General features: G+C 45.5%; 1 protein-coding gene across 2 annotated transcripts in view; it reads right to left on the bottom strand.

The window, feature by feature from the left end:
• Positions 1-822: 822 nt before the first annotated feature.
• The window catches only part of LOC106572433 (PDZ domain-containing protein 4), a 33,806-nt gene continuing 16,658 nt past the window's right edge, over positions 823-17,970 (bottom strand). The window contains exons 2-8 of one of the 2 annotated variants that reach the window (XM_014146615.2): positions 9,626-9,679; positions 6,794-7,110; positions 6,376-6,466; positions 6,124-6,222; positions 5,978-6,040; positions 5,763-5,864; positions 823-3,599 (exon numbers count right to left, since the gene is read on the bottom strand). In XM_014146615.2, coding sequence (XP_014002090.1) covers positions 1,593-3,599; positions 5,763-5,864; positions 5,978-6,040; positions 6,124-6,222; positions 6,376-6,466; positions 6,794-7,110; positions 9,626-9,679 — 2,733 coding nt within the window. In that variant the 3' untranslated portion in view covers positions 823-1,592. The remainder of the gene's footprint in view (positions 3,600-5,762; positions 5,865-5,977; positions 6,041-6,123; positions 6,223-6,375; positions 6,467-6,793; positions 7,111-9,625; positions 9,680-17,970) is intronic. The other variant, XM_014146616.2, reaches the window with a different exon arrangement.

Below are 17,970 nucleotides of genomic sequence, written 5' to 3'. Positions count from 1 at the left end.
TCTTGACTCCTGTCCCTCTTGTCCTTTCCATTCAATTATTTGACAGCATATTGAAAACTATTTCTGCTGCTGAATGGATCAGTACACCCTTTGTGTTGCATGAACGTGAAGTTAAACCACAGGGGTAGTCGTGGTGGTGCTGAGCTCCTGGCATCTCCCTTGAGATCATTTTGAGCTTGTTACTGTATTGCAGTGTGACAGAAACAACGCAAACAATTCAAAGGATAAAATCACTTAACAATTTATATAGAAAAGCTTTTATTGTAAAACGCTTATGGACTAGACATCACAGTATACTGAACAAACAGGGCCACACAGTTTTCTAGTCTAAGAATTGAACAAGTGAAGAACATGTCACATTATCACGTCCACAATTTCACACTAAGATTTTTGAACTTTTTAAAGTCTATTTTAACTTGTTCCTTTTTACATTTATAGTCAACATGCAAGTAACTAAATGTCAAAGAACCACTTACCACTCCTCATTGTTCTGTCATACTGTATGAGTAAGTAACTCCATATGATCGTACCAGTCATCAGAAGACTCCAGAAGATTTCCTCCCGTCTCCACCACCAGAGATGTAGTTGTCGTGTGCTGTGGGATTTGGTGTGCCTTTTTTCTCACTGTGCTTCTCAATTTATTCATATGAAAACACATGCTTGTCAGATCTTACCGCAATGTCCATTTCAGTCGTTAGTCAAGGCCCAGGCTCTGTGTTCTTTGCCAATGTGCTTTGTAAATGCCGTACACAATCATATTAGTTGGCATACGAGGCACTGTCCTTATAAGCATGGTCAATAACTACAGGTTGGTTTATTTCACCAGAGCTTTCTTTTTACTTGTCTTGCCTTCCTGCTTATGTTTATCATTTTCTCTCAGGCAGAAATGACAGCTTGCAATATTGGTAATTATAAAGTGGGTGGTTCGAGTCCTGAATGCTGATTTGGCTGAAAGCCGTGGTATATCAGACCGTATACCATGGGTATGAGAAAAATACTATTTACTGCTCTAATTACGTTGGTAACCAGTTAATAGCAATAAGGCACCTAGAGTGCTTGTGGTATATGCCCAATATACCACTAAGGGCTGTATCCAGGCACGCCAGGATGCGTCTCGCATAGGAACAGCCCTTAGCCGTGGTATATTGTCCATATACCACACCACCTCGGGCCATATTGCTTAATTATGTTATTTTCTTCTACATTGCACCATTCTTTTCCTCCTCTCCTCACAGACTGTGGTGACTATGCAGCACGTGGTGCGATCTCACCCGTTCTCCCTCTCCTATGTGTAGTGACCATAGGGATATACCTGTTTAAGCGTGGATATTGCCATTGAAGGCTTCCGCCATAAAGTAGTCAACTGGGTGGTGATTCCTATGGGTTATAGCCTGAATGGAGCTTCCCAGGCTGTCACAGACCCTATAATGGTACAGATATAAAGATGATTCCTCTATGGCAGTGACATACAAGATTGAGGTGGATTTCTTTTCCTCTAAATCAACCCCTCCACAAACTACTTCTCCACTCTTCTCGTCCTCTCTCGGTCTTCCGTTCTCTGTCCTCTATACCCATCACCTCTCCCCTCTACATTAAACAGTGGTGACTGACAGCAGAGGGTTGTAGACCTTCTTCCCGTCAGGTGACCTGGTCCCGTGAGCCAGTAGTTCCTGGATGGTGATCCAGTTATCCAGGATCCTACGGCTCCGTTTCTTCTGGCTCCTCCTGTGGCTCAGCTCCAGGATGGTAGTGGGCTCTTGTCCCTGTGGAGCCCCGTGTTGTCCACCGCCACGCGACTCCCTCAGGAAGTCCAGCCGGCTCTGCATCATAAACTCCCTGCGTCTGCGCTGCTCCCTGGCCCTCAGCAACTGCTGCTTCCTTTCCTCTTTCGACCAATAGCGGCCCATCTTCATCTCACTGACGGCGTCGTCGTCCGTGGTCATGCCACTGCGCTCTTCCCGGATCTTCATGGCCCGGGCCTTCAGGAGGCGGTCCCTAACGGGACGCTTGGCAACATAGCGGGAGCCGTCGCTCCGTACTTTGACCTTCCACTCCATACGTGGCGAGGCTGGCGGCGGGAGGGGAGGGAGGAGGGGTAAGGAGGGCATGGACACAGGGCCCTGGTGGATGTCCTTGCATGTGCTCCCCAGGCTCATGGGACTGTCGCTGCCCTCCCTGGGTCGCTCCAGGCCCTCGGAGGTACAGGGGGACCTCAGCTGCATGCAGCTCTGGTAGCGCTGGGGGATTCTGGGGCCAGAGTGGCGGCGGGACAGATAAGGGCTGTTCTCAGCGCTATGTCCTCTTCCCCTCCCTTCTACTGTCCCGTTGGTTTTGGGGCGTCCTGCACCTCCGTCCGACCCCCTCCTGGCCGCCTCGTCGCGGGATAGGGATCTGAACTTGGCCCCTCCCGGGCTGGAGGTCTTGGCTTCCACTCCCCTTCTGTGTGAGTTCGGGGAGTAGGGCTGGTTCAGGTTAGCCTGCCCCCTCTCCTCCCTCCTGCCTCCCCTGTGCCGGCTGGGGGTCCGACATTGCAAAGAGGCTGAGTCTCCCCCCTCCAGGCTGCTGCGGCCATGTGCAGAGAGGGAGGGGTACTGTTCGGTGACCAGAGGGGTGGTCCTGCAGCTCTCCCCTCCTGTGTTGTAGGCACTGGTGCTGTCCTTGTCAGAGCGCTCCCTCTCAGGGAGCTCATTAATGTCTGACAGCTCATGGTGACAGGACTCCTCGCTAACCAGAAGAGCCACGCGCCCAGCCCCGGCCCCACCTCCGGCCCCGCTCTCCTCCTCCTCCTCCAGGGGCCATGCCTTCAGACAGCGCTCCCGGAGCTGCTGCATCTTCTGGGCCCTCAGGATGTTACGACACTTGAACTCCAGGTGGCGTAGCTCCTCTTCCAGGAGGGCCATCTCATGCTGCATCAGGCTCTCATTCCTGTTCACATCCAGAGGAATCCCCCCATCGCCCACCTGCCCGTGACCCCCATGCTCCCCCAGCAGCAGAAGAGCGTTGCCGTTCTTCTCATAGTAGCACTTGATCTCCAGGAGCTCCCTGTATCTATCACACTCTTCCTCCGTCAGTCCAGGCATCATCCTCACTGGGTCAGCTGTGTAGACCCTCTCCCCTGCCAGGTCAACACCCCCCCCTCCCCCTCCTCCTCCACCACCCAGACAGTCCAGCCCCAGCAAAGAGTCTGTGCTTAAGTGGAACTCTGTGGAGTGACCATGGAGCAGGGGTGGGGTCCCTTTGTCCCCCTGGCCAGAGTGGAACCTGCGCATGCTGCCTGGGGTGTTGGTGGCGTTGGTGGTGGGGGCACTAGTCTGGTCGTCTCCCAGCAAGTCATGTTCTGAGGACTCCTCGTTGCGGGTGCTCTCGTCCGTACGGCCCACCCCGCTGTCCAGCTCCTGGCTGTTACTCAGCACCGTGTGGAGCAGGCTAGGAGAGTCACGGTGACCCCACTCACGGCCTCCCACCCCACCACCACCCATGACCCCTGGTTCTGCATCGAGCACGGAGGCCCCGTTCCTCAGCTGATGGGGGCTGGGCAGATGGACGGCATTGTCCAGAACCTCCAGCTCCAGCTCATCTGGGTCCAGCTGGTTGTCATTCTGAGTTGTAGAAGGTGTTTCACATATTGTGTTTGTTGTTTTGATGGCCGTTGTTGAGTTGAAGGTGTCATTGAAGTGTGAAAAGAAACATATGAGAATAAAGCAGGTTTATTTTATTGTACTCTTTTGAACCTCATACAACATGTTAGACGTATGTCTTATTGTTCATCTCAGTCACTAGATGGCGCAGGAGCCAACTTAATGTGTGAGTTCATTACCATTTTAAATACATTTTTGTACTTGGGGGTATTTTCCACTGACCTGTCTGGATGAATAGGTCAATTGGGCCTAAAGGTAAATATATGCACACCCACTCACCCAGCTATACACGTACACACACATTACCAGACTGTTCTGTTATGATTTTGTTTAGTGTGTTGTTACTACTAGTGAATAGAGTAGGTAGGAAAATTAATTCATCCCTTTATTCAGACCCTCTGAGATATTGATAATGTATATGTAAATATTCTGGTTGAATTCAACAAACAATTCACGCCTCAGAGTGGAGTTGACCACATTTCATTGATATAAATTTTAATATGTTTCAGACTTTTGGATTATTCCTATCTAACAACCCCTTTATGTATTTATGTATCTCCCCCTATCCCCAAGACAGGTGAAATAACCCTAAAAAGGTCCAATACAGCCATTTGTATCTGAATATCAAATCATTTCTGGGTAACAATTAAATACCATACTGTGATTGTTTTCAATTAAAATTGTTAATAATAAATAAATAATAGCTTTTTGCCAAGAAGCTATTTCTCAAGACAGAATTTTGCTAGGACAGTATGGGAGTGGCCTGAGTGAGGGTCCTAATTGGAGGAGCCTAATGGGAGGGATATGTAACCTGAAAACTAGCTGTTATTGGCAGAGAGGAGGGGAAAGTCTCTTTGTTATTGATCTATTAACTTATACCGCCTGATGATGTCTCCAGGCGGTCCGAAAAACCCACCCATGCAAACGAGCAGAAATTTCAGGCGGTCTTTTCAAACAGCTCTTACACTAAAAGGACAATCATTTTCACAATTTCACAGTATTATTCCAACCTCAGTGTGGAAATATATATAAAACACCAACAAAAATCAGGGGTTTGACTGCACTGCCCCTTTCATCTCTGCTCATATATTTCCCTCTGATGATTCCCCCTCTCCTCAACTCCCTCTGTGAGGATTCATATTGATAAAGCATTGTCTATCTCAGTTTTAGCCTACCCTGCATCTCATTTTTCTCTGCAGATTGGAGGGCGCCACATGAGTAAAAGAAGATGAGGGTACGTGCAGTGCGTGACTGACTGGGTAGCAACCTACATTTTAATGGCCCTCGCTTAAATCTGCCCTCTAGCTGAATGTGGACTGCATTCCGATTTCAACACTGACTATGTCTCAGAGCACATGTACAGACGTGTTTGTTTGTGTCTATGGCTTATGCACCACTCTCAGTATAAAAAGGGTAAACTATTCTGCCCCATCTGGAGGTGTGTGTTCAGTGACTACCCATTTGCTGTGTGTATGTGTGTATATTATGGGATCTCCTGGGACTGTGTCCTCAGATCTGGTGAGCTGTGACCTTGAGGGAAACAAAGCAATGCCACATTGGCACATACTGAAAACAAGCAGGCTCTCCTCGTTCTCCCACTAACGCTCGCTGTCCATCCCTCCCACCCCCGCTCCATTTCCCTCTATCTGTCCTCATCTGTCTCCCTCTTCACTCCTCTCACCTTTCCTGTCTCCTGGGTAAACAGGGTAGGGGGAGATGCAGAACTCCAGTCTTATTTCCTTTACATGAATGTCCCCTTGTTATAGACGTACCAATCTGATCTGCCTTTGATTCTATGTTGATCAATTTGGTGATCTATGTTAAATTGTACTTGACGGAAAATTGTAAATGGGGATCTTGTGAAAATAAATAACTATAGTGGGTGCCGCTATGGATGTTTTGTACGCTCGATACAGATGGAGGATCTTAATTTGATACAGTTTGCTACAGCAAGAAAATAGGGAGGGAAATTCAAGTCAAATTTCCAAGTGAAAATTACAAACTTCAGAAACCTTTTTATATATTTTTAAATGTAGGAATATTATCATGTAACAGGGTGATCAACTTAAGATCCTACATCTGTATGTCAGATGCTGGGTGTTTTGTTCTGGGAGAGGTTCTCACCTCTATTTCGGGCCGGGCCAGGAGCAGGAAGATGTTGGTACTGTCCTCCCTGGTAAGAATGGCCACCGCCTCCTCTCTGTTCTGGATGTCCACCCCGTTTATCTGATTCAGAATCACATCATAAATGTACTTTGACCCTTTTTTTTCTACATAGACTTGCTATAATATAGAACTTTGTCTGAAATGTTATCCTAACAATCCTAATGTTCTCTTACCTGTAATATTCTATCCCCCTCTCGGATGCGGCCGTCCATAGCAGCTATACTATTGGGGTTGACCTGGAGTGAGAGAGGATTAGGTTAGCTGGCAAACAGGCGATCAGCGCGAGGATAACCCTCATCCTCATTCCCATCCTCCTCACCTCGCCCACATAGATCCCCAGATCCTCCTCATCGTCTGTCCGGTAGCACACCGTTAACCCCAGCTTGTCCTGCTGACGAGACTTATACAGCTCCACCTCCTATTGAAATGTGTGGCAGGAAAAAAAAAACATTTTGAGTGACAAGTTAAACACCTGAACACTGGTAATGGAGATAGAGAGTGCATGAAGAATGGGATTTCCTGTTGAATTAGATGGTAGACAATTTGATTTGACAAGACAATTAAGACTTACCTCGTATTCTAACTCATCCTGTCGGAGATCCCCCTCCTGCTGAGTGATGTCAAAGTAGTTGTTGGGGTCGTAATATTCAGGCTCTAGGAGACTGAGAATAAAACATATGAGAGAAAATATGTCATGTGTCCCAATTTTGTTTGTTTGTCAGACATACAGAATGCAGCGCTTTCAAACATCTTGGATAAATTGAATCTCAATCCCCCCCCCTTCCCCCTCTGTCTCTCAATTCAATTTAAGGGCTTCATTGGCATGGGAAACATGATAACATTGCCAAAGAAAGTGAAGTAGGTAATAAACAAATGTGAAATAAACAGTAAATCTGTCTGTCCCTTTCTCTCACACACTCTCTCTCGCTATCATTCTCTATCCTTCTCTTTCTCTCTCACACACACATTCTCTTTCTCTTTCCACTCACAGCTCATTGAGCAGGTAGGGTTCCAGGATGGGTGGCAGTGGTGGAGAGGGGGAAGGGTGAGGGGGCAGGGCTCCACATGGGTTGTGGGCGGTCCTTCCCAGAGTCAAGATGTGCTGGAAGCTGATGTCAGTCTGAGTGCCGCTGTCCACACAGTCAGTCAGCCCCCCTGTCACTGCTACTGTCCCGTCTAGCCCCGCTAGTCGCCCTGCATGTCCCACCCGCCGCCGGGTCCCCCTCCTCAACACGTGAGACAGCAGGGGGTCTTTCACATCCAGGGTGGGGTCCCCAGAGGGACGAGACAGCTCTTTACCATTCACCTAGAGGAGGGAGGGTTCAGAGGTTAGACAGCGGGAGGTGGGGGAAGAAGGAGAAGAGTGAGATCAGAGGTTAGAGAGGCGGAGAAGAAAGGAAGAGTAGGGGACTGGTGGAGAATGATTAAACACAAAGGAGTACAAGGACATGGAACATACAGAGGAAGATGTGAGAGAGAGCAACACAAAGGAAAACAAGCCATTTGTAGAGCGAGAAAGGGCAATGGGTGGGTGGTAGAGATTGGACTGGTGTGTGATTACAATACAGGTGTATATAAAGATTAAACAGGATAATAGATAGTAGATGTATTGAGACACATTAGTAGAGTTCTCACTACACATACAGACAGAACAGGTTAGTTCACTGTGTTAGAATTAACCACAACACATACAGACAGAACAAGTTAGTTCACTGTGTTAGAATTAACCACAACACATACAGACAGAACAGGTTAGTTCAGTGTGTTAGAATTAACCACAACACATACAGACAGAACAGGTTAGTTCACTGTGTTAGAATTAACCACAACACATACAGACAGAACAGGTTAGTTCACTGTGTTACAATTAGCCACAACACATACAGACAGAACAGGTTGGTTCACTGTTGGAATTAACCACAACACAAAGACTGAGGAGGAGAATAGATGAACACAACCCATACAGACAGGCCTAAAACACAAAGCTAGGGGTTAGTCAGTCAACACAGCCAATTAAGTGAACAGCACAATACACCTGAACAAATAGAGAAATGTGTAAGTCCATTCGGAAAGGTGCATTCGGAAAGTATTCAGACCCCTTGACTTTTTGCACATTTTGTTAAATCACAGCCTTATTCTAAAATTGATTAAATCGTTTTTTTTCTCCATCATCAATCTACACACAGTACCCCATAATGACAAAGCAAAAACTGGTTTTTAGAAATTTTTGCAAATGTATAAAATCAAATAAAACTGACATTTCATTTACATAAGTATTCAGATCCTTTATGCAGTACTTTGTTGAAGGACCTTAGACAGTGATTACAGCCTCGAGTCTTCTTGGGTATGATGCTACAAGCTTGGAACACCTGTATTTGGGGAGTTTCTCCCATTCTTCTCTGCAGATCCTCTCAAACTTTGTCATGTTGGATGGGGAGCGTTGCTGCACAGCTATTTTCAGGTCTCTGCAGAGATGTTCGATCTGGTTCAAGTCCAGGCTCTGGCTGGGCCACTCAAGGACATTCAGAGACTTGTCCAGAAGCCACTCCTGCGTTGTCTTGGCTGTGTGCTTAGGGTCGTTGTCCTGTTGGAAAGTGAACCTTCACCCCAGTCTGAGGTCCTGAGCGCTCTGGAGCAGGTTTTCATCAAGGATCCCTCTGTATTTTCCTCTGTTAATCTTTCCCTCGATCCAGACTAGTCTCCCAGTCCCTGCCTCTGAAAAACATCCCCACAGCATGATGCTGCCACCACCATGCTTCACCGTAGGGATGGTGCCAGGTTTCCTCCAGACGTGAGGCTTGGCATTCAGGCCAAAGAGTTCAATCTTGGTTTTTTCCAGACCAGAGAATCTTGTTTCTCATGGTCTGAGAGTCTTTAGGTGACTTTTGGCAAACTCTAAGTGGGCTGTCATGTGCCTTTTACTGAGGAGTGGCTTCCATCTGGCCACTCTACCATAAAGGCCTGATTGGTGGAGTGATGCAGAGATGGTTGTCCTTCTGGAAGATTCTCCCCTCTCCACAGAGGAGCTCTGGAGCTCTGTCAGAGTGACCATCAGGTTCTTGGTCACCTCCCTGACCAAGGCCCTTCTACTTCGATTGCTCAGTTTGGCCAGACAGCCAGCTCTAGGAAGTGTCTTGGTGGTTTCAAACTTATTCCATATAAGAATGATGGAGGCCACTGTGTTCTTGGGGCCCTTCAATGCTGCAGAAATGTTTTGGTTCCCTTCCCCAGATCTTTGTCTTGACACAATCCTGTCTCTGAGCTCTACGGACAATTCCATTGACCTCATGGCTTGGTTTTTGCTCTGACATGCACTGTCAACTGTGGGACCTTATATAGACAGGTGTCTATATATATAAATCATGCCCAATCAATTGAATTTACCACAGATGGACTCCAATAAAGTTGAAGGAACATCTCAAGGATGCTCAATGGAAACAGGATGCACCTGAGCTCAATTTCGTGTCTCATAGCAAAGGGTCTGAATACTTATGTAAATAAGGTATCTCAGTTTTTTTTTTGTAATACATCTAAAACAAATTCTAAACACCTGTTTTTGCTTTGTCATTATGGGGTATTGTGTGTAGATTGAGGAAATAAGGCTGTAGATTGATGAAATAAGGCTGTAACGTAACAAAATGTGGAAAAATGTAAGGGATCTGAATACTTTCCAAATGTACTCTATATTAGTAATACACCCTCCCCCACACACCCACACGTAGGATTACAAAGGCACATCACAGTTTTTGGTACATTTAGCTCAACTAAAAAGGTTTTGAAATCACATACAGCGGGGGAGAAGAAAAACGTTATACTGAGACCTTCAATCGACCTTCTCCATCTAAAGAACACAGCATGTTACTTATTTGACCCTTCTGTGGAGAGAGAGAGGGAGAGGAATGGAATCATTAGAGAAGAGAAAATGAAAGTTAATAGGGTTGGTTCAGTGGGAAAAATGAAAGTGTTATGTTATAAGGAAATGGGTTAATATTGGTTGAGATCATAGATTGCCTGTTGGCAGGCTAATCCCTGTATTAGTCCTAACTCCCTCTGCATGTGTCTAACCATGCTGTAAATGATCCTCTCTCTTCGAAACAACACAACTCAGTTACATCCTTTACAAAAGAAGATTGCAGTCAGAGTGCATTATAAACTGCAGTTCAAAATACCACAGTCGACTGCAGTTACTGCAGTTTCAAGTAATCAACATGTGTACCAACCCAGCCTAATATATAAACCCTCTCTAGTTCCCTATATCTGCATGTCTGTGAAGTCAGTTCTCTCTCTCTCTGTGTGTCTCCCTGTCTCTCTGTGACTGCTTTATTGGCATGAAATATAATTTGTAGATATTGCCAAAGCGGTATAGTGGTACAGCATTTCAGTAAATACAGTACAATGCAATGAGGATAATGAAATACAGTTCATTTCTTGTAGTAATAATAATAGGTATACAGGTACAGCACTACTGCTGTTATATTGTGTCATTCTAAACAGAAAATGTCAAATAAATAAACAACAAAATGAACACGGATGATGGTTACACTATGCATACTTCTAAGTTACATACAATTGAAAAACTACAGATAATTAATGTTCATGGGATGTTCCTCAGGCTATGGCAATCATATACTGTACATATCTGCTAGTAATATTTGCAGTTTCTCCCTCACCCAGAATAATTCCCAGTTTTATGTCATTAGTAAATGCACAGAAGTTGGAAATTGATAGAGATGTTTTCTTGAAAAAATATCATCTTATTTGGGAGTATTTCTCGCAGTGGAGGAAAAAGTGAATTTCTGTAACAATCTGATTGATTTCCCTGTGTGCTTGAATAATACAGTTGTTTAGTGTTTTTAACAGCTGACATAGTGGACTCTTTTCAGGGTTCAGCTCTTGGGTTTCCAGTGCTTTGAATTGTATGGATGTTTTGGGGCTATATTTAGATTTAAATGGAATCTTCAGAGTTCCACTCTGCATGCATTATTTGGTTCTTTCTTTTGTCTATTTAAGATAATTCTGCAGAGTTCTGTATGTAGGTTTTATATTAGTTTTTTCTCCCAATTGTTATAATTGTAAAAACAGGTTGGACCCATAACCTCACTTCCATACAGTACAATTGGTAAAATTACACTTGAATATTTTGCACCAGATCTGGATATTAATGTTTATTTTTTAGAATTTTCTTTTTATGAAGTAAAATGCTTTGCAGGCTTTTTTCTTTTAGTACATTCACTGCCAAACCAAATCCACCAGAGGCACATACTTTTTGTCCCAGGTAGTTATACCATTGGGCATGTTCAACCATGGTATTTCCTCATTTGAAGGAGTGTCTGCTGCAGATAGAGGGCAGTTTAATATTAGGGATTAGTGGGTGTAGATCTGCATGAGGAATCTGATTGAAACAGCAGGGATATTGCTCCGGGGGTGACTAAACTGATGAATCTGATTGAAACGGCAGGGATATTGCTCCGGGGGTGACTAAACTGATGAATCTGATTGAAACAGCAGGGATATTGCTCCGGGGGTGACTAAACTGATGAATCTGATTGAAACAGCAGGGATATTGCTCCAGGGGTGACTAAACTGGCTCCGAGGAGAAGCAGTGATCGTGGTCAACTGATGCAAGACCCCACAACATTGAATCTGTTCAGAGGTGAAAGATCTTACAACAGCTTATGCCCCTCTTTTATAAAATGGTAATGCACTTTTTTGCGTTCATAGAATCCATTGGTTGATGTCATGAGCACACAGCTGTGCGAGTGTGCATAGACTATGTGCTTATGCACGTGCGTTTGTGTGTGTTTTAATGGAGCGCTATAGACAGTATTGAGGTGGTCTAAGTGACAGACAGACAGACACCCAGACAGACATTGTGTTAGTGCGCTCATGGTCAAACACTGACCTTGGCTGTCTGGGGAGTTCTCTCTCTCTCTCTCTCTCTCTCTCTCTCTCTCTCTCTCTCTCTCTCTCTCTCTCTCTCTCTCTCTCTCTCTCTCTCTCTCTCTCTCTCTCTCTCTCCCCTACACTCTACCTTGCTCTATTCTCTCCATCTCCAGGCTCTCTTTCACTCTCTCTGTTCTGAATGCTGTCACAACACTTCTCGTTCTCAATCCCCTCCCTAGAGGAGACAAAACATGCTCCTCTCTTTGAGCCGCTTCTTTCCCCTGCCTGTTCCCATACTAATGGCCTGCCATAAATCTCTGTCTGTCTCTCTCTCTCTATTTTCATTTGTTATTTCAATTGAAGACAAATAAGAAACTTCATTTTTTGCATGGCTTCTTAGGCAATGCCAAATGGAGTTAACAGTGTGAAGCGTACCTGTATTTTTCATTTGTCAAGTCTAATGAAGTTGTCCACGACAAAAGCTTGTCATGCCACTGAATCAAGCATTGTTCTTGTATTTTCTCCTCTTTTTTCCCCCTCTCTCTTTGGCTGGTTCCCATTCCCTTAGTTTGTCTACACAGGATACACCATCATCAGGACCAATGAGGGATTGGGTATACAGAAAAATAGCCGTATGGTCATGACTGACAGGTCTGAGAACACTCAGAAAAAATATGTAGGGGGGTGCCTCTGCATTAATTATCAATGAGAGGCAGTGAGATGGCTTTGAGGTTGGCTTCGTACAGGTTAATGGTTGTTGTGCATTAGATTGGAAGGATAATTCATCTTGACATGTTGTGATGCATTATACATCCACTGGTCCATTATGTCAGCTAAGTTCATGACCTATAACTTCTGACTTTACACTTAGCATCTTTTTTTCTATCTAGAACCTAAAATGCTTCTTCGGCTGTCCCCATAGGAGAACCCTTTGAAGAACCCTTTTTGGTTCCAGGTAGAACACTTTTGGTTCCAGGTAGAACCCCTTTGGGTTCCAAGTAGAATCCCTTCCACAGAGTGTTCTACATGGAACCTTAAAGGGTTCTACCAGAAACCAAAAAGGATTCTTCAAAGGGTTCTCCTATGGGGACAGACAAAGAACCCTTTTGGAACCCTTTTTTCTTAGAGTGTAGCAGTGTCCCATTGTATCCAATGACTGTCAAGTCAAATTGCGGGTGACAGAGAGAAGGGTATTTATTGTTAATTCCTTCACTAATGGTGTATGTAATAACAGGCGAATAGATACTGAGTTCCATGCCATTATATATTCCTATCATAAGGTACAATATTCGGAGTAGCACAGTAGGGGGGAGGATGGGGGAGGATGGGGGAGGCGGTGGAACGAGGGGAGGGGGAGAAAGAGAGGGAGATGAAAGAGAAGCAGGGAGTTCAAAGGGGTGAGGGAAAAGCGAGGGAGCGATGCTGATGGAGAGCAGCACAGGGGGAAGGGGAGGTGAGGAAAGATGAGTGAAATACAAGGACAAAGAGAGAGGGAAGGAAGGAGCTTTCGAGGAATAGTAGATAATGAGGGTGTGAATGTCTCACAAATCCATGCTTGTTGGTAAATATTTGAAACACACAGAAGAACCCCCAGGGAGGTGTCTTAGTGGTTGAGGCTTAATGAGGTTTTATCTCAGCCGTTTTAGCTGCAGATTGATATAATATCTACAGTACACCAGACTCTGTGTTCGGGGAAGACATGCTCCTGTAAAGGTGTCCACATGCTTCCCAGCCAAAACAGTTTGGAAGAGTTAGAGCATATATTATGACCACATTTTGTGACGGTTTTGTTTGTTTTGGACTTCGGTAAGAGTTTTTTCGGGTGTTCAGGCACACACATTTTTTCTTAAGGCAAGCCGAATCGATAGCCAAAGTCTACGCCCCTTCGTCAGTGATTGGTCAACAGTAGGGATTCATCAGTAAAGTCTTTGTTGTTATTCAATGAGAGATGACTCATTTTCATCCACATTTTACATTTAGAAATACTGCATCAAAGTAGAATTGTGAGAAAAACGTCACAAAATGTCTTCATAATATATGCACAAACTCTTCCGAAATGTTTAGGCTGGGAGCAAAATTGCACAACTAAGATCTCCTTGCCAAAAATGTCAAAATCAAAGACAGACACAGATTAGATTAGATTAATTCTGAGTATTTTAGCCTGCCAAGTGTATTCAGGCTACAGCTTCTCAAAATGGACAAATAGTACAATTGCTGCTTTTTTCTCGTTTTTCAAGCAAATGTCTTATGGGAGCAAACTCGTTCGGTTTGCCTAGCCGACTTCGGCTAGCCGCCAGCCTAACTGAAGAATGTTGACGCCTTAAGCCGACTTCGGCTAGCCGCCAGCCAAACTGAAGAATGTTGACGCCTTAAGCCGACTTCGGCTAGCCGCCAGCCAAACTGAAGAATGTTGACGCCTTAAGCCGACTTCGGCTAGCCGCCAGCCAAACTGAAGAATGTTGACGCCTTAAGTCGCTCTGAATTAGAGCGTCGGCCTAATGACTAAAATGTAAAAAAAATGAAGACAAAGAGTGGGAATGGGTGGTGAACACCCACCCAGCAGTAAAGGAGTATTTGTAAAATGTATCGCATCATAAACTCTATGCTGAAGCATATTCTTCCCAATGAATACTTATAAAATACTATAAAATGATGCATAAAAATACATTATAAAAGGTTCACAATATTTCTTCCATATTTGTGTTCAGACTTTACGCTGACCGGGCCCTGCATGTGCCCTCCACATATTGAATTCTACTTGTTGGGCAAGTGATTTTTCTCATCTCCCATGTTTTGAAGGTTGTAAAAGTCACCTCTTCACAAAATCAATTCATCTGGAGACATGTTCAGTGCCCTCTGGTCCCAACCCAGATATTTGATATGACAAGAGAACATTTCAATTGGACAGCGGGCAGTGGTGGAGCTCCGACACATGGACAACGATGAGCTGCTATTGATTAAAGTCCTGCTAAAACAATTGGACAAATTAAACTAACAAGTATTTTGGGTAAATAGCAATACTGGAGGCATACCAGTAAGCAGATGTATTTTTGTTGGTTTCTGCAAACCTCTTTAGGAGCTGTATGTATTTGTTATTGTCCAAGAAAACAAATGTATTTCCTCTTCTTCTATTTTCCTCCCCCCATTATGTCTCTCTCTCTCTCTCCCTCGACCTCTCTCGCTCTCTGCTGAAACAGACAAGTCTGACTAGACCAGCCATACCACCCATAAACCCCCTCTCCTCACTTTATGACCTCCAACCTAATCACAAGCCTGTCGAGCAGGAAGGTGATAGAACTAGAACAAAGCTGTTGACACACACACACACACACACACACACACACACACACACACACACACACACACACACACACACACACACACACACACACACACACACACACACACAAAAAAAAAAAAAGCTTTACCAGAGAGAGAGGTGTTCCCAAGGGAAAATGTGCAGCCATCATGATAAAGAGGCAGATGAGTTGACTAATAATAGGTCTGTTTTGAGGTGAGTACCAAGCCAATTAGTGAGAGTCAACAGGTATTTCCGTTTAGAGATAATTTACTTTGGATGCCTATAGACCCCGAACCCTCACTGAGTAGTAATCAGGTTGCTCCGGTTTATATCTGTCTTTGGGAGAATTCCCTACGAATATTGCTGTGTTGAGGCTTAGTATTTCAGAGCGAGAGAAACAGAAAGTGGAATGGGAGTGTGTGTGACTATGTGGAGCCGTTTGGATATTTGTAGCAAGAGAAGAAGTCAATCAATACCCAGATACTGAGAGGAAGAGAAGAAAAGGGGCAGATCAGATTCAATCTAAGATAGCAGAGGGAGAGAATGTGAGAGACAGATATTGGCTTAGATAGTCTGTCAGAGGGGAAGTCAATTTCATTGTCAAGTTGTCATTTCACTGTACTCCAGTGGAGGCTGATGGGAGGAGCTATAGGAGGACGGGCTCATTGTAATGGCTAGAATAGAATCAATGGAACGGAGTCAAACGTGGTTTCCATATGTTTCAATATAAAGAATCTGTGATCTTTATGTGTGTGCTTGTGTGTATGTCCATGCATATGCCCATGCGTACTCGCTCTCAGTAAATATGTCAGTAGGCTATCTATATGTGTTTGCACAGTGTGTACGTCAGTACATGCCTGTGTCAGTGTGAAAAATAACATTTTAGGCTTGTTTAATGACTTCAGTTGCCACGGCAACAGCCTCCCATTGAAACCCATTCTACAGAGAGAAGAGAGAGGTAGACAGGATTGTGGGAAAGACTGAGGGGAGGATGGGTAGATGGAAGGGTAGACTGAAGGGGGGTGGGTGTGTGTTGGGTGCAACACAAAATGGATACTGTGCTCATACCGTGTTGTGTAGGTATATACATTTTCTGGTTAGTTTGCTATGCATTACACATATAGTACAACTAATAGCTCAACTAATGCTTACTACAAACACATAGGCAGACATAAAATATGGGTGTGTACTGTGCAAGACATGGCACCAGCCAGCAACACATTAATAAGTTCCTCCAGCAAGAGAAGCGTATGTTCAGACCAATGCTGTATGTAAACACTTGCTCACAGAACAAGGCTCCGGGCAGCCGAGCGGAAATGGAGGAAAACTCGCCTCCCTGCGGACCTGGCATCCTTTCACTCACTCCTCTCTACATTCTCCTCTTCTGTCTCTGCTGCTAAAGCCACTTTCTACCACTCTAAATTCCAAGCATCTGCCTCTAACCCTAGGAAGCTCTTTGCTACCTTCTCCTCCCTCCTGAATCCTCCTCCCCCTCCCCCCCCTCCTCCCTCTCTGCGGATGACTTCGTCAACCATTTTGAAAAGAAGGTTGACGATATCCGATCCTCGTTTGCTAAGTCAAACGACACCGCTGGTCCTGCTCACACTGCCCTACCCTGTGCTTTGACCTCTTTCTCCCCTCTCTCCAGACGAAATCTCGCGTCTTGTGACGGCCGGCCGCCCAACAACCTGCCCACTTGACCCTATCCCCTCCTCTCTTCTCCAGACCATTTCCGGAGACCTTCTCCCCTTCCTCACCTCGCTCATCAACTCATCCTTGACCGCTGGCTACGTCCCTTCCGTCTTCAAGAGAGCAAGAGTTGCACCCCTTCTGAAAAAACCTACACTCGATCCCTCCGATGTCAACAACTACAGACCAGTATCCCTTCTTTCTTTTCTCTCCAAAACTCTTGAACGTGCCGTCCTTGGCCAGCTCTCCTGCTATCTCTCTCAGAATGACCTTCTTGATCCTAATCAGTCAGGTTTCAAGACTGGGCATTCAACTGAGACTGCTCTTCTCTGTGTCACGGAGGCTCTCCGCACTGCTAAAGCTAACTCTCTCTCCTCTGCTCTCATCCTTCTAGACCTATCTGCTGCCTTTGATACTGTGAACCATCAGATCCTCCTCTCCACCCTCTCCGAGTTGGGCATCTCCGGCGCGGCCCACGCTTGGATTGCGTCCTACCTGACAGGTCGCTCCTACCAGGTGGCGTGGCGAGAATCTGTCTCCGCACCATGCGCTCTCACCACTGGTGTCCCCCAGGGCTCTGTTCTAGGCCCTCTCCTATTCTCGCTATACACCAAGTCACTTGGCTCTGTCATATCCTCACATGGTCTCTCCTATCATTGCTATGCAGACGACACACAATTAATCTTCTCCTTTCCCCCTTCTGATAACCAGGCGGCGAATCGCATCTCTGCATGTCTGTCAGACATATCAGTGTGGATGACGGATCACCAGCTCAAGCTGAACCTCGGCAAGACGGAGCTGCTCTTCCTCCCGGGGAAGGACTGCCCGTTCCATGATCTCGCCATCACGGTTGACAACTCCCTTGTGTCCTCCTCCCAGAGTGCTAAAAACCTTGGCGTGATCCTGGACAACACCCTGTCGTTCTCCACTAACATCAAGGCGGTGACCCGATCCTGTAGGTTCATGCTCTACAACATTCGCAGAGTACGACCCTGCCTCACACAGGAAGCGGCGCAGGTCCTAATCCAGGCACTTGTCATCTCCCGTCTGGATTACTGCAACTCGCTGTTGGCTGGGCTCTCTGCCTGTGCCATTAAACCCCAATGGTGGAACAAGCTCCCTCACGACGCCAGGACAGCGGAGTCAATCACCACCTTCCGGAGACACCTGAAACCCCACCTCTTTAAGGAATACCTAGGATAGGATAAAGTAATCCTTCTAACCCCCCCCCTTAAAAGATTTAGATGCACTATTGTAAAGTGGTTGTTCCACTGGATATCATAAGGTTAATGC

This window comes from Salmo salar, chromosome ssa15 (genome assembly GCF_905237065.1).
Source record: "Salmo salar chromosome ssa15, Ssal_v3.1, whole genome shotgun sequence".
NCBI classification, from domain to species: Eukaryota; Metazoa; Chordata; class Actinopteri; order Salmoniformes; family Salmonidae; genus Salmo; species Salmo salar.
Note: the sequence above shows the minus strand (reverse complement) of the source record. Positions and strands in the feature narration are given on the sequence as shown.